The sequence below is a fragment of the Bombus terrestris genome, chromosome 11 (genome assembly GCF_910591885.1).
Source record: "Bombus terrestris chromosome 11, iyBomTerr1.2, whole genome shotgun sequence".
Taxonomy (NCBI): domain Eukaryota; kingdom Metazoa; phylum Arthropoda; class Insecta; order Hymenoptera; family Apidae; genus Bombus; species Bombus terrestris.
Genome location: NC_063279.1, coordinates 7707515 through 7731486, shown reverse-complemented (window position 1 = coordinate 7731486; position 23972 = coordinate 7707515). Strand labels below are relative to the sequence as shown.

The following is a 23972-nucleotide window of genomic DNA, read 5'->3' as shown; positions in this document are numbered from 1 at the left end:
ATAACAAAAAATTCAATATTTCCTTGTGAACTGCTCTTAAGACTTGAAAGTAAAATCGGGGAGAAAATTTCTTTTTTAGTAAACCATAAAAGATAAAAAACTAAACTAAACTAAACTAAAAAAGTTGTTGTTAATTTAATTTTAATTTATTAACATATATATATATATATATATATATATATATATATATATATATATATAACGAAGAATTAATAAAATAAAATGGTAAAAAGTATTGCTGTTCATCATAATTTTAAATCGTGCACATAGAAATGTTTAAAATATGCTTAAAACTTATAGTTAGCGCGGCTCACATATATTATTTCAGTTAATATTTAGACATAAAGTACTTACATGATATATAACTTATGTTAATATTGGTTATAACCAAAATTATGTGTATGCAAGTATCATATAGATAATTTTTTTATATAATATAGTAAAAGAAATGAACGAGTTTAAAGATGAATAACATTAGAGCAATAACGTTTAAGCTGTTAAGAAGATATGCCACTAAACCTAAATCTGAAATTGCTGGAGTACGAGGAAAAGTACATCTAATGAAAATCGAAAATAATAGAGAATTTAAAGATAATCTTGAAGAATTTGATCAAAATGATGTGGAACAATACGAAATCGATTTTGCTGACATTATTGAGTCTTATGCAGATCATGACAGGTATATACAAATAAATATCAAATTATATATATATCAATTATATTTTCAATATATTGTAATTTTTAGGCAAGCTGAAAATGATTGTAAACTACTGAAACATCGTATCATTAAAAGCAAATATTTTAAGGAGGCAGAACCAAATTTTCTTACATACGTTGAAAAAGATCAAATACAGAAGCTGCATGATGAAAATCCTGTTGAATGGACACCTGAAAGACTCAGTGAAAGTTTTCCAGCTTTACCTGAAACCATAAAAAAGATCTTGAAATCAAGATGGCAACCAAAATCAGTAGAAAGGATTCTTGCATACGACAATAAAGTTATTAAAAATTGGAAACAATTCAAAACTGGGCAATTACCAGTGAATTCTAACTTAAAAGAGCATTTAATGAAATTTAAAGATAGAAAAATTAGTTTAACAGACAGGAAAACTTTAGCAGAAAAATATATACCAGCAAAGATAGAATTTCCAAAACCCAGAAGTTCATTTTTTCGTAGTATTATAGCAGATTCTATTGAGAAGAAACCAATTGCAGAAGATAAAGTATTAATTTCTTCACAAAATCCTCCAAACAAAGATGGAAAGATAACCAATGCAATGAAAGAGAAAGATTCTAGATTAGTCAAGAAAACAAGCAATAGTCTTATAGATACAGAAATGCATAATGAAAAAGCGATCATGAAAAATGAACTGATAATTTCCTCACATAACAATACAAATAGAGATAGAAAAAAATCTATAGTAAATGAGGAAGATTTAAGATTAGTCACAAAAGCAAGCAATGGCTCTGAAAGTAGCAAAATCCACGATGCAAATAAGCATGATATAAAACAGGAAACATTACTCTTTGAAGAATTCTTGAAACACAAATTACATAATTCAGATGCGACATCATATAAAGAAAGGACAACATTGTTGGATACTTATAAAAAGCATATAGAATCTAAGAATTCAGAAGATGTAAGTCTTAACATATTAAATAATACTACAAAAGATACTAATATTGAAGAAAAATGTGTTAGCACTCCAAAGAATTTATCTGATGAAAATATGCTGGATGTTAGAACAAATGCAACTGAATCCAAAGTAGCAACCAAAGCAGAAATCAAAAGTGCAAGCTTGGATACATATGTAAAGGAGCGAATCTCATATATGGATATGGATTTTGAATATGCAAAACGTATAAAAATTCCTCAAAGTGTTTACAAAAAAGGCAAGACATATAGGATCAAGGATTGTTATTATGATTATGATGGAGAATTTTTATATAGAATACCAGGATTAAGAGGAGGTTGATCACTATATTAATCATATAATAATTTGTTATATTTATAGTTTTATTATTGTAGATACCATTTATATATATATTACAATAGTATAAATATTTAAGATTATATAAATGTGTGAAAGTAATTGAATAAAAATATGTATACTTTTTATTTATAAGAAAACTTTTACTAATTATATATTTGATAATATGATACTTTTGAGTAAAATTATCACACTGGCACATATACAATTATCAAATATTTATGATTTGTCCTAATTTTTGTCGATAGATGTCCTTCCCACTATCCGCAATATATTTTATGAAGATTTTCGATGTTGCAGATAAATCGTTCGTAAAATGGTAAATAATCCTAATTGCTAACTGAATCATAATCTTCTAATCACGCGAAGACGCGAAATAAGCGTGCTTGTCCTTTTTTTCCTATATTAATTCGAGGTCATGAATGTTTAATTCGCAAGCCGGTCACATTTTTCTCTCACAACTAGGTTATGTTCTTTTGAATAACTTTCATACTTTCGGTCCCGTTGCATCATAAAGTTTAGTTTTTCGAAATTGAGATATTATATTCTGCTTCTACAGAATTTCTTAACGAAATAACAATGAAATAAATAATTATACGCGAAAGAAATTGTATAACATGGTAACAATTATCTATTGTATATAATAAAAATTTATCAATCCTTAATTCCTATTCCTATATATCTATCCCAGAAAAAAATAATGAATAATATTATATTTTGATATAAAAAAAATTGTATTAAAAAGAATCATTTTAATTTGTACCATGTAAATTATTATCTATGTGAAAGGAAATTCATTTTCTATGAACTTGAAATGCATGTATATCTTTTTCGTATAGTTCCAGAATTTTTCTGTGTCTAAAGCTACCCTTATTGGTATCACAAGATCTGCCCGATCTAAAAAAAAACTTCCCAGAGATGGTTCAACAATACGTATTTACAATGTTGTGCTACAGTCTCAATTATCACAAATCACAAATATACAAGGATTATCAGTGAGTTTTCCTTTAAAATATCTTCAAAAAGGTATATAGGTCTGATTAATTACCGTGTGTTTTTTTTAGGTCAGATTCTATTCGAATCCAGCGAGGAGACCCAGTTTCTTTTCTCAGTTTCTTGAAAATATCAAACATGAAATGCAAAAGAATAAAGAGATGAAAGAGTCTTTGAAAAAGTTCAGGGAAGAAGCAGAAAAACTAGAACAGTCAGAAGCATTGCGTTCTGCCAGACAGAAATTTCAAGCAGTTGAATCTGAAGCTACCAAAGGATCTGAAGCTCTTAAAGAAAAGTTAGAATCCTTAAAAGGAAAGGTATGATTGAAAAATATTTGTTAGTATTTGTTAGTTGAGAACATGTGTTATGGAAGTTAATTGAATAATATCACATAGGTACAAGAAGTTCTTGAAGAAGCAAGTAAAACGGAATTAGGGAAGAAAGCTGGTCAACTGAGTGAAGAAATAACAAAGTCAGCAAAAGGAGCAGCAGAGACAATATCTGAAAAAAGCCAGGCTTTAGGTAAAACAAGTGCATTTCAAACAATATCACAAACTGCAGAAGCTGTACGTGAGGAATTAGATCATCAAGGAATGCATGGTAAGGCAATTTTTGTAAATAAATACAAGGCTTTATAATAATATGTTTTTTTAAATCAAAATTGCAGGAAAAGTGTATGTTGCTCCCAAGGTATTGAGGAAAAGAAAAGATGTGGTAGAATCAGTAGATAGCAAAGTTGTCCAACCAAATGAACAGGCTATGGACGTTGAATTGCATAAAGATTCTAAATTTTATCAATCATGGCAAAACTTTAAGGTACATAATTAAGATAATCGAACTATATTATATATTTGCAGCACTGCAGATGTTTGTAATAATTATATTTTTCCAAGGATAAAAATCCATATGTGAATAAAATATTAGAATGGAAGATCAAATACGAAGAATCCGATAATCCCGTCATTCGTGCCTCTAGACTACTGACGGAAAAGGTTACGGATATAGTTGGTGGATTGTTTCAAAAGACAGATTTGTCTGCAACACTAACAGAAATTTGTAGACTAGATCCCAGCTTCGATAGAATACAATTTTTAAAATATTGTGAAACAGACATTATTCCAAATATTCTGGAAGCTATGGTAAGGGGGGATCTTGAAATTTTAAAAGATTGGTGTCACGAAGCTCCGTACAAAGTAATAGCACAACCATTGTTACAAGTAGAAAAACTGGGATATAAATTAGACAATAAAATTTTAGGTACTTTTTACAGTTCATATAAAACGTTTAGTTTTATGCGGTTATTCCAGATAAAGCTAAATATTTCAATTTCAGATATCAACAACATAGATTTAATAATGGGTAAAGTAATGGAACAAGGACCAGTTTTAATAATCAGTTTCCAATGTCAACAAATCATGTGTGTGAGAGATGGCAAGAAAAATGTTATTGAAGGAGATCCTGAAAAAGTAATGCGTGTCAATTATATATGGGTATTATGTCGTGACCCTACCGAACTTAATCCAAAAGCTGCATGGCGTTTACTTGATCTTAGTGCTACTAGTACTGAACAATTTGTATAGTGTATAGTTTAGGTATGAATTTAGTTAAAGCTTTAAGAAAAAATTGATGTGTATACTGCTGTGACTGAAGAATAAGTGAGAACTGATACGTTTTTTTATGGTTTTCAATGCAACTGGTATTGAAAGAGAAGATTCTTATCGAGATTCGTGACCTGTATATTAATTCATAGATGACGGATGCTAATCTCTATGACTTAAATTAGACGCTCAATTCTGTTATGTAGCTTGAAACTACAGGATTTTTGTAAAATCTTCCATATATAAATTTTTGATTTATGTGTTTGTATAGAACAATCAAACGTTATTTACATTACAAAAATATAGATTATAAAAATTTGATTGTTTATACTTAGGATTATAATTATCTTTATACGCCAGAACAATTAATTAATTACAAATATAAATTATTGGTCTATCATGTTTTATAATCGATATGTTACATCATCTGGGCTAAAATGCATGAAGTATACACAAATTTTACTAACTTGTTTCTGTACATATTTAAATATTGATATTAAAATATTAAAAAATAGAGCCTAACAAGATATATATATTGAATGCCAAATATTTGTCTCACACGAATTATATCATAAAAATGTGGGAATGTGTAAACATTTTACAATTAAACAGAGATTGTACATATTTTTCATGTCTATAATAATGCACTACAGTGCATAGTTTATTAATACAATCACTCATTATTTTTTAAATCTGTAATATACAAAATGAAAACACTTGCTTTTAAATTTCAGTAAGATTATAAACAATAATGTATTGTATAAATGAATTCAATATGTAAAAATTAAAGAAAAACAGATGTTTTGAGAAACAGGAATGTAGACTGTAACTTAATCTTCTTCCTTCTTCTTTCTTCTTCTATATAAGTTTGTAAACAATTGATAGGTATTCAAAAAATTTTGTAATGTTCAATTAAAAATACATTGACATTTTTATTCATAATTAATTCCTTTCATTCCAGAATACACAATTTAATTTTTTTGAAAATCCCCTATTAAATCTAATTAAATCTGATATCAATGGAACATATTTTATCATTATCATTATCAATGGAACCTTTTTATATACAATTCAATGAAATATTAATTCCTTTGGAGTGTAGTGAAACTCTTCTCTGATTGGCTAGTTTTACGCTCGTCTCATAGGAAGTTAAAATTTGATTACATGTCAGTATTCGTTCCTTCATCTCAACTACATTTGCCACAAAAGAATTTCCTTAAAATCATTGTAAATCGTGCGTGATTTTATTGTAAATATATAGTATAGTGTATTTATTGTACTACGGTTATATAACTTGTATTAACCATTGTATGCAATTGAACGTTATAAAAAAAGTGGTGTAATGAAACTATTGTTAGTACATACAAACATGATATAACATCTAAATGATGATAATTGTGAAACTGAAAAAAATATTTCTATATTATACCGATTAATTAAATGAGTAGTGAATTAAAAATATCTTTAAAGATTTTCCAATGTGATATCATTGTATAATCTAAATAACGATCGTGAAATAGTTGAGTCCGCCATTAATCGACGGTCGCCATGATACATATTCTCCTTCTGTAACACCAATACAGTAACGTAATAGAAGCATCTGGACGATCGGTTGCATTTCGTTAAAGACGCTTACGCATTCTTCGAATATTTCGTTTTACACGTGATTTTTATTCACTCAACGATTGCCATCGAATCCGTGTGAGCGTGATTTTTTAATGCATTTACGAATACGTGGAGAACTTAAGTTCGGTTCGTTCACTTTCAAGAACACGTAACTGGTTGTTTCTTCAGAAACATGGCTGAATATCATTTCGACGGTGTGGTGAAATTGTGTGTACAGAATTATTAAAACGATATCTCTGATATTGAAATACGTTTCTAGTATTGATAAAATGACGTCGATACACTTTGTTGTACATCCCTTACCTGGAACAGATGATCAGTTAAACGATAGGTAAGGAAAAATGTATCCGTTATCGGTTTCCTATTATAATGTATCTTTTTGGCATGTCTGTCTCTCCTCCGTATTGAAATCATCGTCGTTCATTATTCGACCCTAAAATATGCTTGCTCATATCAATTAGCATAGTGTTCTATATGCTTTTTCGTCCTTTCTGAATTTTAAAACGGTCCTCGCCCATTGTGTCGTATAATTCAATGGCATGTTAGATGATGTATCATTTGAAAGTTAAAAGTTTGTGTCACATCGTTATGTTTGTATTAAATAATAAGCATGCACATATCTAGAATAAAATGTTGAATATATTAGTTTAAAAATTATCCTCTTTACTGTATAGATGTATATTATATATATTATACATATATCACTGTGTGTGTGTGTGTGTGTGTGTGTGTGTGTGTGTGTTTATATTATTTATTATATATATATTATATATATAATAAACACATACACATTATATATGTACATTATATATAAATATATATGTTATATATTATCACATTATATATTACATTATATAAAATTATATATATAATCATATGTAATATATTTTATATATATGGGAACATAAATGGTAATAAATGTTTTGTTCCATTTGTTTCTATTATTGGATACATTTGTAGGTTACAAGGACAATATGTAGTTTCTGTAAATATAATTATTTATAATCAAATATATCCATAGATAATGACCTTCCTATTTCATTCAATAAATATTTGTAAATTTTTATGTAATGTTGTATCATCATTTTCTTATTTCATATTTTGTGTATTTAATATTTTAGTACGGTTTTGTATAATTTAATTTTGTGTGAAGTAGAAGAAGAATAATTTATTGTTCCATCCATACATTCTAATGTTTTCAGATATAATACAAATTTATACATAGTATTTATTATGTATACAACAATAGTACCCTATATTGTTATCCAAAAATTGGTATATTTTTTGTTGCCACACAATATAAAATTGAAAAAGAATTTTTTCAATATTTATCATAAAATACTATAATACATGTATTCGTATGTTCTAATAATGTGAATATATATAATTTATTTATATATAATAAATAAACCTTAGTTAAAATAAGCACATATGTTAATGGAGTAGTTAATTTAATAATTTTTCTTTTACATGTTTTTTTAGATTGAAGGAAGTGGCAGAAAAAATCAACAGATACGGATTTGTAACATTACCAGCATTTAGTGGATTGAAGGTTGCAGTAAAACATATTGTGGTTGGCCCAACACACATTGCTCTTCTCACAGAAGACCATAAAATTTGTAGAGTTGCATTTACAGTATTATCAGATAGATTGGATTTAAGCAAAAATGAACCAAATCGAAAGTAAGTTATAAAAAGAAATGAAATTTATTGGCAATGTTGTTGTGATTAGTTGTGAACAACATATTCACTGTGTCATCCCACACATATTCTTCTATTATCGTAGCACAAACAAAAACCATGTTGATAACTCCAATTCAGCACCAAATGGTGGTACTAGTAGTGGAAGTGGAAGCAGAGCAGGAATGTCCAGATCACGTGCACGAATCATGCGTGGGAGTTCTGCCATTCGTGGAGGTGGTAGTAATGGAGGAAGTAGCAGTGGAGGCAGGATAGGTCCTCCAGGTGTAATTATGGGTGGAGGAAGTGGTAGCAGTTCGCGTCCTATTGCATCTGTACCAGCTCCATTTGTACCAGAAGATCTTATTACACAGGCTCAAGTGGTATTACAGGGAAAAAGTCGCAATCTTATTATTAGAGAATTACAGGTTTGTCCGATTGAAGAAATTAGTGTACCGATCCTTGTATCATTAAGATTTTGCTAGTTTAATATTGAAATATATTTCGTAGCGTACAAATTTAGATGTAAACTTAGCAGTAAATAATTTACTGTCACGGGATGATGAGGAAGGTGATGACGCTGAAGATGCAGCAGATACCTACGTTCCGGAAGATCTCATTTCATTACTAGATGGTGGATTTAGCAATGAGCATTCTGTTATCATTGATGCAGATTCTATGTTTCCTGAAGACATGTTTGGATATACAGGAATGAGAAAGTAATTAGTCCGAATTGCTTTTGAAATTGTTTGTGAGAGATGTATATTTTTAATGTTTGCATTCTTTAGCCGAGGTAGTTCTTCACGCAGAATAGGTAATGACAGAGAAGGTGAACGTACTTCTGAGCGGGATAGAGATCGAGATAATTTCAGTAAATGGAGAGATCGTCAATATTGCGGTCCAAGACGTTGGCTGGAATCGGCACTTAAAGATTCTTGGGACAAAGATTCTGGTACAATTAAAATTTTAGAAAATTATTTTTTAATATCTACGAATTGTAACCACGGATATTTTGATTATATATTTGAAAAATTTCTTAGATAATAAAAAGAAAGAGTTAGCTGCTCAAAGTCCATTATGGATATCAGAAGAATTAGAGTGGTGGCATGAACGTAGTAGTGATCTTGCCCCTCGTTTTGTACAAATCGCCTCGCTGTATAGTGAATTAATCGCTGTTTCTGCTGGGGGACAATTGTATCAATGGAAATGGTCGGAATCTGAACCATACAAACACACAGAGGTATTTAAAATAAATTTTGTTTCAGTATTTTATGTGAGCAATATAAATTGAAACAAAGAAAAAATTAAAATAATGCTCATTGTAGAATCCAAATATACATCATCCGAAAGCTCCGTGGTTGGCAGTAACCACAGAAAAGATAGTTAATATATCTGCAACAGCTATACGATGTTCTATTAGTACTGAATCTGGCAAAGTAGCTACTTGGCTTGATGAACTTGTAGGTCATGTCGCTTCTCGTCTCGAACATCCAGCTCAAACTTTTACAGAATTTACATTGGACAAAATAGTATCCCTTCATACCTGTGCTTTGTATACGGTTGCTAAACTTGAAAGTGGTGCATTGTATTGGTGGTAAGTTGAAATATTACAATTTTTTAACTATTTTTGTTTCAAATACGAAAAACTGATGTCGATTGTTATATTTTCATTTACACAGGGGTGTATTACCTTTTGCACAACGTAAAAAATTGTGGGAAAAATATAAGGCTAAATCGCGCAAACATAGATCATCCACAGTTTCATCAAATGATATTAGTTATGGCGCACATGTTTGTATGAAAAATAGTCCTATATATCATCCTGGAGCAATAGGTAATTTGTTAAATAATAAATTGTATTTATGATTTGCTTAAAAATAATATTTTATAATATTCTAAAATGATATATTTTCAAGGTTTTACCATTGCCAATGGAGTTCCAAAAGTAGGACAGTTATTAGGAGCAGCATGGAATTTAGATAGCACTTACAGATTTAAGATATTACCAGCTGGAACTCATTTGCCCAATGTTAATATAGAAAAACGAGAAACGAATGGAAACAACGGAACGAGTAATATTAATAAGACAAATCACAAAGAAACTACTGATCGCCTTGATATGCCTCCTCCACCCTCACCAGCTTCGAGCACATGTAGTGATACTGGCAGTATCACGACAAGTCATAAGAGACAAAAGCGAGCTGCACCTCGAAGTGAGGGAGAGTCAGAGCGAAAGGATGAAGAGGAATGGCAATTAAAGGATGTTGTTTTTGTAGAAGATGTAAAAACAGTTCCCATTGGTAAAGTTATAAAAGTTGACGGTTGTTATGTCGCTGTAAAATTCTTCTCGAAAGATGCGAAGGAAAAAGAAATTAAAGAAAAAGATTTCAGTACTTCAGATTTTAAAGATTTAACAACTGAAGAGTTAATTAAATTGCTAGCTGATTGTAGATTGTTAAGGAAAGATGAAATACAAGTAATAAAATCATCCATGAATCCAAGAGCTCCAGACTGTTTCCAACGAACTCCCAGAAGAGTGAATATTGTTGAAGGATCAAATGATAGCATTTTGAGCATTGCTACTGACGGACAAGGAATCCATGCAATAGTAAAAAGTGCAAACAAATTAAGTTATGTTGTGTATAATTTAAGTACTGGAAGATATGTACAAGATTGTTATATTCCATCGGATGTATCATCATTCTTGGGTCTGCAGCCTCAAAATATCAGCCTGACAAGTTCCGGAGAGAATATAGAGTGTTCCATGATACTTAGAGATGGAAATAATACTATCTATCCATTAGCAAAGGATTGCGCTGATGCTATCCGTGATCCAAATTGGTTGGATTTAGTTCCAGTTCTGTGCATTGGTGCTTCAACTATTCCCATACCAACTTGTTCAAATTCAACCAATATGAAAAATCAAGTTGCAGTTATTGCATTAGTATTTGATAATCTTTTATTAATGCCACGCATATTAAGGTGCGATTATGAGAGTATTAAGCAAGTATTTTGCAATTTGGAACAAGATCACAAAAACAATGCAACACAGATTCAATCAATATTAATGGAACGTTGCGATGGTAATCGCAATATTTTGCATGCTTGCATTAGTATGTGCTCACCAACTTCGAATAAAGAAAATGATCAAGGTATTAAATTTGTTCTTTAATATAAATATATGAAAAATTGTAAATTGTTTATTTTAATTTATTATTTTGTTTTTAAGGTATTGAACGTGAGTTAGTTTCAAACACTGTTGATGGTCCATCTGCACCTATTGAGGAACCAATTCCAACTTTAAGTTGGCCACCAGAAGCTTTTGATAATACGTCAGGAGAAGAAGACAGTTTACTTAGCATTGGTACTGCTAGCATATCAATGATGAACAAATCAGGTAAAAGTGTATCAAACGCCTTTTTATTCTTTTTTTTTTTTGTAATTTTTAACTTCTGTTACACATTGCTAAATAAATATCTTGCTGTTTTCAGGTGTCGGAGCAACATCAAATAACACCTACATCATAGACTCTGTGGAAAGAAGAAATAATGCATTACTTATATTAAAGTATATGTGTGAAAGTAGTGTGTTAGCACCTCACCTGAAAGAACTACTCACGGCAAAGTAATTATATCAATTATTAATGAGTAAAATATTTTTATAGTTGGAAAAAAATATTTAAATGTTTGTTTTAACAGAGATATTCAAGGTCAGACACCATTAATGCTTGCTGTATCAGTTCGGGCATATCACGCAGCTCTTATTTTATTAGACATTATTCAAAGAGTTGGAAGAGATCAGAAAGAATGTTCGGCTATGATACTTCCTGCGGATGCTAATCCAGATTTATCACCGTTATTCGTTACATGTTGCAACGATACATGCAGTTTCACATGGACTGGGACTCAACACATCGATCAAGATATTTTCGAATGCAAAACTTGCGGCTTGATTGGATCTTTGTGTTGCTGTACAGAATGTGCTCGCGTTTGTCACAGAGGACATGATTGCAGAATAAAGATAACATCCCCTACAGCTTATTGTGATTGCTGGGAAAAGTGCAAATGTCGAGCGCTCATTGCAGGCCATCAAGGTGCTCGTTACGAACTCCTTTGTCGTCTCGTAGTGAATACTGATCTTGTCACGAAGATAAACTCACGGTAAATAAATATGCGACAAATTGATTGATAAAATTAAAATAAATTATTTTTCTTAATTTTATAGGGGGGAAAGTATTTTACTCTTCTTGGTTCAGACTGTTGGAAGACAATTGATCGAACAACGGCAGTACCGTTCTGCACTGCGGCAACGCTCAGCATCTGCAAGTCGAAAAGGGCCTTCCTCAGATGGTAACATTTTTTATTTAGAAAAAGAGTAATTTATATAAAAAATAGAAGTTAAAAGCTAATCATTAACAGGATTAGATACTTATGTACCAGATATGCCGGATCACGATTTAGAACCTCCTCGCTTTAATCGAAAAGCGTTGGAAAGATTATTGGATGATTGGCCAGCTGTTCAATGTATGATTATGTCAGGAGTTTCTGCACATGGAAATGAACAGTTATTTGGAGATCAAGGCCAATTATGTCGTCAAAGCGGTACTGCTCTACTCGATAAATTTACTCACTCGCTATTATTTAAGTGTAGTGCAGAGGTAAAAAAAATATTAGTTTTATCTTATATGTCTAATATATTAAAAAACATTGATAATGTAATATAATTTTTTCGCAGATGCTCGATACTCTTCTGACAACTCTAATACGAGAATTACAAAATGATACTATATCCGGACGACAAGAAGAAGCAAATAATGTTGCTCGCCGATTTGTTCGATCTGTGGCCCGAATATTTGTGATCTTCACAATAGAAATGGCACCGAATACGACAAAACGAAGAAAGTATGATATATTTTACTTTAGCTAAGTAATTTTTATCTTTTTTATCTATTCAGATGTTTTAAAACATATTTCAGTACTAGCCAGGCATTGCAACCTCTAATGAAATGTCGTAAAGTGTTCCAAGCATTGATTAAATTAGCTGTTGAAGAATTATGTGAAACTGCCGATTCACTGATAGCACCCGTGAGATTAGGTGTTGCTCGCCCGACAGCACCATTTACATTGACGAGCTCAGCAATGGAAGTAATCAATGGCTCTGAAGAGTTGTTTTCTATCGAGCCACTAATACCTCATAGTGGTGTTAGTTCCCAAACTCTGGATGCTACTTTACAAACGCAACAAGGAAATAATAATATTACTATTGCCAGGGACGTTTCTGCTATGGATGAGGCAGAAACTGGTGAAGGTATGTCTTGCGAATTAATGTATAAATTAATATAAAAATAATATAACCGAGAGTTTCACATCTAAAAAATTATTAGAAATGATTAGAAATGATAGAAGTGTCCATTTTCTTCAAAAAATTATTTTGAATTGGTAGTATTTCCATTACCAAATCTTATCGATTACGTTAATTTTGTGCCCCCGTTATCCTGCATAAAATATTATAAAATTATATTTAATTTTCTCTAATTTTGATTCTATAATAATCTTTATGCGTGAATAGAAGTTCCTATGGACGTTGATGGCGACATTAGCGAACATGAAGAATCTGGGGTTTCTGGAACTGTCGCTGGTCAACCATTAGGTGAGATTGATAGTAATGGCGGAGGTGTAGGTGAGGAACAAGCAGGAGATGGCGAATCCGATACAGAGCTCGATCTTTTGGCGGAAGCGGAAACAGAGTCGGACTCCGATGACAATCACAGCAATCAAGATGCAGCGTCTGCGCAGCGTAGTGTACAAACTGGTGCTACAGCAGGTTCTGATGGTGGAATGGGATCTATCTTATTATTCCCGGAAGACGAATCTGGAGAATCAAGCCAGCAAGAAGATGATGAAAGTGAAGCAGGAGAAACTGATGAACAAGATAACGAAGATTTTCAGATTGGTGATGATCAATTGGAACGACGAAGGTAAAATTACTGTCTTTCTCTCAAGTAACATCGATGGTCTTGTACTCATTCAAGAAATATAGCAAGGTCGAAAAACCAATTGAGTCGAGAACTACAGATGTATATATAACCTCGCTATATTTTCTGAATCAACTATAGGTACCGTATTATATGTGCATTACACAGATACATTAAAAGAATTTTGTAGCAATGCCCTTCCAATTAAAACATTAATCTCTCTTCCAAGCGCATTTGTAAAAGTCATTTTTATGTTACTGATACTTGATTACAGTGGTTCATCTGGCCATTTACATCGTAATAATCTCGCGCCTGTTTCTATGCAATGGGCGATACGTAATCGCGACTCAAGTATGCGTACAGCTGGATTACGGGTAACAGGTGGCAGTAATCTGGTTTTTATTGACTCTACATCTTTAAGACGCACTACTGCAACATCTGCTGTTGCAGCTGCACAAGAACCTATAATTATGGGTACTAGTACTACTTGTTTGGCACGTGCATTTGGAATTGTTATTCGACAGATAGCTGATCTTTTGGTTATGATGCAAGATTATAAAACATTAGCGCCTTCTTTGCCGCGATTAATGGAAATTACTTATCAAGATGCGCTCAACCTGCAGGTATAACTTTTTTATAATATGACATTTAATAATTAAGCGTTTGAGTCCCAAGCAGCGCGATCGCACTATTTAAATTTTGTATCAAAAAGTCTCTGTATATTTGAACGCTACGAATGACTGACGGTATTTTGTATTTCATTGTTATCTTCTCTATAATTTTTACAACAAAGCTTCAAATATTTATAAACTAATAGTACGCATATATAATAATATAGATGTATTATTTCTCTTCGCAATCGATTAAGACAAGGATTTTTCGACCCTGTTTCTTCAAAGACCCCTGGGACTCAAACGGTTAAAATTGAATAAATTTAAAACAACATGATAATTTTGATTATTACAGATGTATCTCGAGGGGCACTTGAAACCTACGTGGGATTGGCTGCTCACAGTTATGGATGCCACGGAGGCACAACTAAGATTTGGTGTGTCTCTGACACGTAGTGCGGATCCTACGCATCCAGAACATCCGCTGAACAATGCTTCATCTTTGTCTGGAGGCAATTTCTCTGGATTGTTGAATACAGCGGCTTTATCGTTAACATTGCAATCTAATACAGGTCGTAATCAACGCAGTGGTATCGCTACGAGCTCCAATATCTCCACTCCACAAGCTTCTACAAGACTCACCGTTGGTTTTGCAGGCGTTGGCGAACCTTCAAGAAACAGTAGAGAACGCGAAGGTATCATCTGTTATCTTTATCATTCTAATGAAATTTTGCCTTTAAGAAATACTCAAATGCGTTGCAATTACATTTTTTGGAATAGAATAGTGGCTAATAAGTATTATTTTTAGGTGGCGATGTATACTTGGCAAGACGTGAATTTTTGTCTTATTGCCTGTCCTTAATGCGTGCTCATAATGCCGAACACAGGGATAGCTTGCCAGTATTAGATGTTTCTGCACTAAGACATGTAGCATACGTTTTCGATGCGTTAGTATATTATATGCGTTCGCCACTATCAGAACCAATGTCATCACGAGGAGAGACTCCAAAGGAATCATCAAATTATTCAAGTTGGAACGATCAGGTTTGTATTGAATTGGGGTTTCCTTGTAATCAACATGTATTTAACACAGATTATGATATTTCACATTACAGGATGAAAATGATAATGACGAGGGAGAAGAATATAGTTCTCCAGTTCCCACTGCATTGGAGACAGATTCCGTTGATTATCCTGATTTACTTCAGGTTCCTAGTTGCGGGTCAGGAAATAATAGTAACAGTACACCAAAAGGAAGAAAGCATCCCTTTTTACAAAGATCAGACTCCACCTTATGTCTTGGTTGCCCTCCCCTTGATCCCTTTGATACTGTCATGAGCGAGGCCTTACCATTAGCTGATCAACCACATCTATTGCAACCCCATTCAAAGCGAGAGGATCTCTTTGGTATACCAAGACAACCAGCAACAAGCGCAGGTCCTAATCAAAATCCGTTAGAGGGATTACCCACAAGACTTAGTCTGTCTGCACGTGGTGCTGATAATCAGAATATCCCCACACCGACATTTAGTCAAATTATTCAAAGATCTGCCTTTGCATCGTCAGATGCAAGACGTAGCTCTGTAACGATCGGAGATTCGACGTCTACAAAGCATACGGTAATGTTCCCTTTACATAGGAAAGCTAATTAAATTTATCCACTCACGACATTTATATTTTTTTTATTTTTGTGTTGAAATTTTTGCACGGAAAACGGCATTTATTTTAGTCTAAATTTTATCCTATTGTTGTAAGTAATTCTATTTTTAAGTTATTATTTTTGCAACAATAGGATGTCATTCTTACATTTCCACTAAATCTTTTATGGCACAGTTCCTTTCGTTGAAAGATAAAATATGTAGATTTACTTTCAATATTATAGGAAAAGGCAAAATCGTTCAATCACACATTTGCTGCGGAGCAAATTGATCGAGCTCCAATCATCGTTTCTACTAATAATCAAAGCGATCAAGCATCGGGAAGTACCAAAACCAATAAAGATATCTGTAAAACGAATAGAAGCGTTATTGTTAGAGCTGGAACTGTTTCGGTAAATATATAGAATTTGCTTTTAATAAAGTTAATATAAGAGAGAGTTACAAATTATAGAAATTCATGAACGTACAAAAGAAGAGTTCTTCTAGTAAATTAGGTGCAATAATGTTGTATTTCAATTTTAAAGGAATCGAGTTTAAATAAAGCTGGTGCATCAGAAATGATGTCTACAGCAAATGAAGCAATACAGAATGTAACGGAGGAGATGGACACATCTGGTTCAAATCAAGATGCGTCTATGACTCATGAAACGATTGAAACAAATCCAGTCTCGTCTATTGGATCTAATATATCACATAACATTTTATTGGGTCGTTGGAGCTTGTCTCTTGATTTGTTTGGACGAGTTTTCATGGAGGATGTAGGATTAGAAGCTGGTTCAGTTGTATCCGAGTTAGGAGGTTTCCAAGTAAAAGAAGCGAAATTCCGTAGAGATATGGAGAAACTTCGGAATGCACAGCAAAGAGACATTAATCTGTTAAAAGTAATTAAGTACAATAATTTTTAATTATTTAAACGAACGAAATATATTGAGTATAATATAAATTAAACTTTTTAAAGGTCGAACGGGATAGAACACAACTATTAGTGCAAACGATGAAGGAATTAAATACACATTACAATTTATATAATAGACGTGCCACTAATGCACCGCCGTTAGCCGTGCATCGTGTTAAAGTGACTTTCAAGGATGAACCTGGTGAAGGCACTGGAGTAACTAGAAGTTTTTATACCGCGATTGCCGAGGTTTGTAATATTACAATAGGAATTATCTTTGTTTCTTATCTTAAAAATATAGCGTACACGTACATTTTTTTTAAAGGCATTGCTTGCAAATGAAAAACTGCCTAATCTCGAAGCAGCACAAGTGGGATCAAAATATACACAATATAATGTACTTCGGAAGCTAAAAAGTAGAGATCGTGATCATGATTTAAGACGACAAGTAAGTATAATTATCATAAAAAATAAAAAAGAAGAAAGGCAATGTTCTTCTGTTCTTCTTTTTTTACAAGAGATATCATATTTCAGAATCCTCGATCTTCTGGAAAATGTCGAGAGACGCGTAGAGCATTGTCTTTTGAAGCTCGAGTTTTTCATCCATCCAGTTCTGTTGAAGGAAGCAGTAATTCTGGAGCTGGTAGTTCATCCTCCAATTCTCATCCGTTACCTGTTAGTCACCCAAATAATGATCACTTGACCATGCATCAACAACAACTCGGGGACAGGCTATATCCAAAAGTAATTAATAATAATGATAGTACTTAGTTTTTCACAATAACACACTATTGTTACCTTGTACAGGTTTATGCATTGCAACCCGCATTAGCTGCTAAAATAACTGGTATGCTGTTAGAGTTGTCCCCTGCACAGCTGTTGATGTTACTAGCTTCAGAAGACGCTCTGCGGCAAAAAGTAGAGGAAGCATTTGAATTAATCCGTAGTCATAGTCAGGAGTCAGCAAGGGAAGCGCTGTTGGATCTCGATGTATTCAGCTTGATCGCACGTTGTGGGGCTAATAAGAAAAAGATTGAGAACAGTATTTTGGATGATACCGAAGACAATGCTCCACTTTTCTATTCCCCGGGAAAGAGAGGTTTTTACACTCCACGACAGGGAAGAGCCAGTTACGAGCGATTGAACGCATTCAGAAATGTGGGCAGGTTGGTAATGATATAAATAACAATTGATCAAACTATAATATAATAAAAATAAAAATAATCGTGAACTATTAATTGGTGAAATTAAAAGAAAAATTTGTTATCAGACTTATAGGATTGTGTCTTTTGCAAAACGAGTTGTGCCCAATATTTTTGAATCGTCATGTAATAAAATACATTTTGGGAAGACCGATCCGTTTCCACGATCTTGCATTTTTTGACTCTGTAATTTATGAAAGCTTAAGGCAACTCGTTATTGATTCCGAAACCAAGGATAGTAACAGTCTATTCTCTGCTCTTGATCTTACATTCAGGTAAGCGCGTATCTAAAATATTTCAATCGCTTATTTTCGTAGAGTCGTTTCTAATATTTCTCGCATTTTGTCTTAGCTATGGTATATAACACTTTTGATTGTTCTAGTATTGATTTGTGTCCCGAAGAAGGAGGTGGATCGATTGAACTTATTTCTAACGGACGTGATATAGAAGTGACAGCAAGTAATGTTTACGATTATGTACGCAAATATGCGGAAGTTCGTATGATTAAGGTACAAGAGAAAGCTTTGCATGCTATGAGAGAAGGAGTGTTTGACGTGCTACCCGAAGGAGCACTCGATGGTTTAACATCCGAAGACTTAAGGCTCCTGTTAAATGGGGTCGGTGATATTAACGTTTCCGTTTTGATATCGTATACTTCCTTCAACGACGAATCAGGAGAACCTGCCGATAGATTAGCTAAATTTAAACGCTGGTTGTGGTCTATTGTTGAGAAAATGTCTCATTCAGAACGACAAGACTTGGTAAGAAATCACACTCAAACATTTTTACTAGTAAGAAAAAATTGTCTTCGCTCTACATTTTATAAATGATGCATCTTTTATCTCTTTACACTTGTATTTTAGGTATATTTCTGGACAGGATCTCCGGCACTACCAGCAAGTGAAGATGGTTTTCAACCAATGCCAAGTGTGACATTACGACCAGCAGATGATCATCTACCAACTGCAAATACATGTATTTCCCGACTATATCTTCCATTGTACAGCTCTCGTCACATATTAAGACATAAACTACTACTTGCTATTCAGACAAAGAATTTCGGATTTGTATGAATATATAGATTCCATATATATATATATATATATATATATACACACATACATATATATATATATATATATATATATATGTATGTATATATATATAATTATATGTATACATAAGATATATATAATGTAACATATTATATATATATTATGTATATTATATATGCTATGTGACCATGTTTGTGCGCAATAGCTCTAAAAAGAAGTCACATTATTGATAATGATATAAGAAACGAAAAAGAAGTTGTATGTTGTTATTTTTTTCCTTCCTAAAAAAAATTTATAACATTTATAAATTTATAAGGTGTAATTATGAATTCTTTCTTTCTTTTACTGAACAAAAAGACGTGGTTTCCATCATAATAAGATTTTATATTAAAGTGTCATCTTTAGTCATTATAGTGATCATTTTAGTGAATAAAAAACATCTTAAAAGTCATGGAAGAAAATGGATTAATGGCAACCCCGTATCGTCAGAAACGATTGTCTTAAAATTTGTTCCGTTTCCTTTTCTTTTGCACATCATAATAGTACTCTTTCTACTTTGTTAGGAATTTTAACAAATTATTGTACAATTAAAAATTTTTTATTAGGCATGTTTAAGATGTAACATAAAATGTTGACAGGAGATTGTAGAATTTTTCTTTTAATGCATACCAGTAGTAATTGCTTCCCTGGATTCAGCATGTTGATTATAATACATATTTTAAAAATGAGACTACAACACGAGAGTACAGATTACAAAATATGAGACTTGATGTTTAATGATATTGGAAATTACATAGTTTTACGTAAAAAGCCTGTTTTTACAACTGAAAATGATAACAAAATATCAATGTAAAATCACATGTAATTTAAAATGATACAAATGTTCCTTGAACATTAAACTCTTAGGTTGAATTATCAATTTTTTCTTTTCAATCAATTTTATGGTGAATGAATTTGGCCAAATGCGAAGGTAATAGGAAAAATAATCTAGGAATGTCTAGCTGCCTATTTCATATTGTTATATACTTTCTTTTTTTAACATGTTCAAAATCTTGAATCTATCATAAAACAATATCAACTCCATTATTTATGCTGCTTAATCTTGGCATGCACTCAATATATGTCCTTGTTTCTGTCTAGGATCGTAACAATATATATTTCCAAAATGATTATCATTTTGAAAGAAAATTGAATTTACAGATTTAAATTATTATTTATATATATATATATATTTCCTAAACAGTAAACTGAAATAGTAAAAAATAATCTATTATCTTTAATTTACTTAAAAAAAAGATTACTAATGTTAATATGTATAATATAATAAATCTCATTGTTTATAAATTTCTAAAAATCGTAAAGTTATATACAATAATTATATTATCCGTTATGTACTTGACAAAGTATTAATAGAAACTTATGTACAATGGTTACCTATTGACCACTTCCTGAATTGTTTTGGGGTAATTTTGCTGTTGATTGGCTCAATTGAGCCAACGTTTCTGGAGTCGCGTGTGCTTTCAGGATTGAATTTTCAGCTTCCAATTGATTTATACGATCCATAAGCTCGGCTATTTTTTCTTTGAGTACTTCAACTTCTTCCCGTACAGCAAACATCAAGTGACTCTTGACAAGATCCTATAAAAAAATACTCTATTAACTTCAATGTTGTTTTTTATTGTCATCGGATAATTATCCCTACAGCAAAATACACTCACCATGGCTTGCTCGATCTTATTATCAATTGCTACAGCACTAGTCCCCGACATACTGCAATAAAAATTACATGCAAAAATTTATTGATAAAATATGTATATGCTACAGCAAATAAATTCACAATCTTGTTAAAAACTATTTTTCTGTTTCTAAAAGAAAAAATTTCAATTGAATATTACTTTAGCCAATAATACTAGATATACGTAATGTTTTAATGAATACATAATTTCCTGTGATTGAAGGTACATTTAATAAACTGTACCTTTCATTATCTTCGAGGGTATGATGTTCATCGCTGCCTTGAGTGACTTCAGTTAGTGATTCTAAAAGGGTTGTATCAGCAGATTGAGTGGTGGATCCAGCTACAATGCCTGAAATAGAATCCTGCTCCGGATCTGGTTGATGAAATGTCATATTTCCCTGCTGCATACCTCCTACAACATTTTGGCAGGTAGCTGATACCTGTGCCATTTGTACTTGGGCATTGCTACCAGAAGTTGAAGATTGCATTTGAGATGGTGGTATCACTTGGGATTGCACTGGTGCTCCAGGAGCATGAATAGTTGATGAAGTTTGCTGTGCACCTGTTTGAGGAACTTTATGAATATTTTGGATGCTCTGCATTCCTTGTATGGCAGTCAACGGCTCAGATATTTGAGTCATTGGTTTTTGTGTTTGTAATGGTTGTTGAGGTTGAGGCTGCTGTTGCTGCTGCTGTTGGGGTTGCTGCTGCTGTTGTGACTGCTGCTGAGTTGGAGGATGTTGCTGTTGCTGCTGTTGAGCAGCATGTTGTTGCTGTTGCTGCGTAACAAGAATATTAGGTGCCTGGGATGTTGGTACAGGTGTTTGCTGCACAGAGGGTTGACAAACGTTTTGAACTGGTAATGACTGATTTTGTGTGCTCACTGTCACATATGTATCTTCTTTTGAATGAGGTATGTTTTGTTGGGGTGTCACATTGCTATTGCCAGTCTGTGTTATAATAGGAATAGAACCTTGGGGCATACTTTGAGGTTGAGTCAAATTACTGGGATGGGTTGGTTGCAGATTGGAAGGTAACGTGGAACCTTGTCCAGTTTGTTGTTGTTGTTGAGATGCCAATTGTTGAGCAGAAGATTGAAAATATTGGGGAATTTGCGAAGGTGGTTGAACTTTAGTTTGCGTTTGAACTTGCGTTGGATTATGCTGTGCATTGGGAGGAATGGAATTGCTTACTGCATAATTAGCACTTGAAACTGGTGTAGGGTTGTTTGGTACACCGATCGATGTATGCACATCTGTATGTACAGATACTTGTCCATTAGCATCAATGCCCATACCTTTATCTTCGGATACGACTGATTGTTTAGGTGCATCAGGTATAACGATTCCACTGTCTGTAACCCCATACGATATGCATACCTCATTTGGATCAGACACTTTAGGTGTACTGATTGCTGTCGGTTGATTAACTGATGTATGATCCAAATAATCCATGCAAGTCCATCTGCCCCTTTTAAAAGGTTCAGTACTTTCGATCTTGACCACTTTAAATCTCTCATTTCTACCATGCGAATGTACTTCACGTAGATCAGCATCTTGTTTGGCATTACTCGAAAGTAAATTGATAATATTGTTGTCAGTAACAGATGTAATATCCAATGTATTGATATTACTATCATTTACCGAATTACTAACGTTATTCCCTTCTGAGGGAACGATTGCCAGACCATACTGTGAACTTGTAGGAATCACCGGAGCGGTGCTGAGGGCAGCATTACTCGTATTAAAGAATACATCCTCTTTGGAGAAGGTGTCTTCCGAATAGCTAGGTGTTTCAATGTCCATGTCGGTGGTACGCGAGTGTTCGACTGAATTGTCCTCCGTATGCGACTCATCGAGATCATCGTTCGAATCTTCGCCGGCATCATTGCTCATACGAGAACCAACGGTAACGCTTGTTATTTGGAAGGAGGATGTCTTTTTTCGACACTGATTACTGGCCGTCACGTTGCTCGAACTGGTCAAACTAACCGGCTGGTACAGTTTCTCTGGCTCTCCTAACCGAATCGTCTCGGTGGTCGTACGATGCACTGGATTCGATATTTTTCTACTACCATCCGATAGCTTATGCGATTTTCTGTGTACATTATCTGCCATTATTATAGGAACTTAGCATTCGAGAGCCACGATCTTTGCATTCGTTGTTCTCTTGCATGTTAAAACCGACATCGCTCTTAGTCGGGGCCTCTCGGCTTTGAACTAATAATCCCTATTAAAAATCGTCACGATTACCTTTCAGACCCGACCGATTATTATTCTTTACGGTTGTTCGAATTATATTCATATTCTCATTTTGTAGAGGTGTTGACAGTTCACCATTTCATCAATTTTCACGGGGAAGAAGTATATTCGCTCGAGTACCGTCCACTCGAAACGAATATTCACACTTCGACAAATTCCGTATCGTTCTTTCCTCCGTCTTCACGCCCGATTCACGCTACATTTAATCTATCACGCGTTTACATATTATTATCTCGTGATCCGATTTCTCATTATTCATATCCTTCCTACTCTATTATACTAAGTAAGCAGTTTAAAAATGGCTGCCAATTCACTCACGGAATTGCCACGAATTATATCTAGAGCATCCGTGTGACTTCACAACTAAAAATCTATTTTCATCCACGATCTAGGTGCATTGTCGAGAAATAACCATAGTTACTATCCTTCCATCCTTATCCATAGAAATATGCTGATCACAATTCTCCTGATTTTTATTCCTTTTCATACCGCATTTTTATTATCTCTACTTGTTTGAATGTTACACAAATTCTTTGCCAACTAAATATCCTATCCTGTTATTTATCCATTTGCATATTTTAAAGCAGTTATCGTATCATTAATCAAAATTCGGAATAACGTTTTATCATAAACTAAACGTTTTAGTAAAAATCAAGGAACAAATTCAATGTAATATATTAAATATTTCAA

The 23972-nt window shown here is 33.0% G+C and overlaps 4 protein-coding genes across 7 annotated transcripts; 3 read left to right on the top strand and 1 right to left on the bottom strand.

Annotated features, from left to right (window-relative positions):
- The first annotated feature begins 206 nt into the window (after nt 1-206).
- LOC100645957 lies at nt 207-2211 on the top strand. Its single transcript, XM_003399037.4, has 2 exons — nt 207-679; nt 746-2211. The coding sequence occupies exons 1-2, from the start codon at nt 465-467 to the stop codon at nt 1974-1976; spliced, it is 1446 nt and encodes a 481-aa protein (XP_003399085.1). The 5' UTR covers nt 207-464; the 3' UTR covers nt 1977-2211.
- A 19-nt stretch (nt 2212-2230) lies between these two features.
- On the top strand, nt 2231-5524 carry LOC100645844 (mitochondrial import inner membrane translocase subunit TIM44). The gene is made up of 7 exons (XM_003399036.3): nt 2231-2310; nt 2831-2986; nt 3056-3301; nt 3380-3584; nt 3652-3800; nt 3878-4241; nt 4317-5524. The coding sequence occupies exons 1-7, from the start codon at nt 2308-2310 to the stop codon at nt 4562-4564; spliced, it is 1371 nt and encodes a 456-aa protein (XP_003399084.1). The 5' UTR covers nt 2231-2307; the 3' UTR covers nt 4565-5524.
- A 196-nt stretch (nt 5525-5720) lies between these two features.
- Nucleotides 5721-19734, top strand: LOC100646190 (E3 ubiquitin-protein ligase hyd). 3 transcript variants are annotated; one of them, XM_003399039.4, is made up of 30 exons: nt 5721-6539; nt 7691-7891; nt 7995-8316; nt 8399-8607; nt 8677-8840; nt 8929-9128; nt 9214-9482; nt 9568-9722; nt 9805-11040; nt 11118-11285; nt 11380-11512; nt 11587-12048; nt 12113-12237; nt 12307-12545; nt 12623-12789; nt 12864-13195; nt 13457-13865; nt 14137-14485; nt 14829-15168; nt 15282-15517; nt 15589-16092; nt 16356-16523; nt 16656-17012; nt 17090-17275; nt 17352-17474; nt 17561-17770; nt 17834-18192; nt 18297-18503; nt 18611-18989; nt 19092-19734. In XM_003399039.4, exons 1-30 carry the CDS (start codon nt 6478-6480, stop codon nt 19299-19301), a joined length of 8481 nt encoding a protein of 2826 aa, XP_003399087.1. In that variant the 5' UTR covers nt 5721-6477; the 3' UTR covers nt 19302-19734. The 3 variants fall into 3 exon arrangements, with proteins under 3 accessions (XP_003399087.1, XP_020721236.1, XP_012169305.1); XM_020865577.2 differs by having other exon boundaries at nt 11118-11291; XM_012313915.3 differs by having other exon boundaries at nt 6412-6539; nt 11118-11291; nt 12313-12545.
- Nucleotides 17621-23671, bottom strand: LOC100646308 (protein bunched, class 2/F/G isoform). 2 transcript variants are annotated; one of them, XR_007225705.1, is made up of 5 exons: nt 21262-23671; nt 21002-21053; nt 20718-20921; nt 17825-17932; nt 17621-17699 (listed from the first exon to the last, which is right to left on the bottom strand). XR_007225705.1 is itself a non-coding variant. In XM_020865578.2 (4 exons), exons 1-3 carry the CDS (start codon nt 23136-23138, stop codon nt 20718-20720), a joined length of 2133 nt encoding a protein of 710 aa, XP_020721237.1. In that variant the 5' UTR covers nt 23139-23671; the 3' UTR covers nt 19866-20530. The 2 variants fall into 2 exon arrangements, 1 of the variants encoding a protein (XP_020721237.1); XM_020865578.2 differs by lacking the exons at nt 17621-17699; nt 17825-17932 and adding an exon at nt 19866-20530.
- Between the last annotated feature and the right edge of the window lie 301 nt (nt 23672-23972).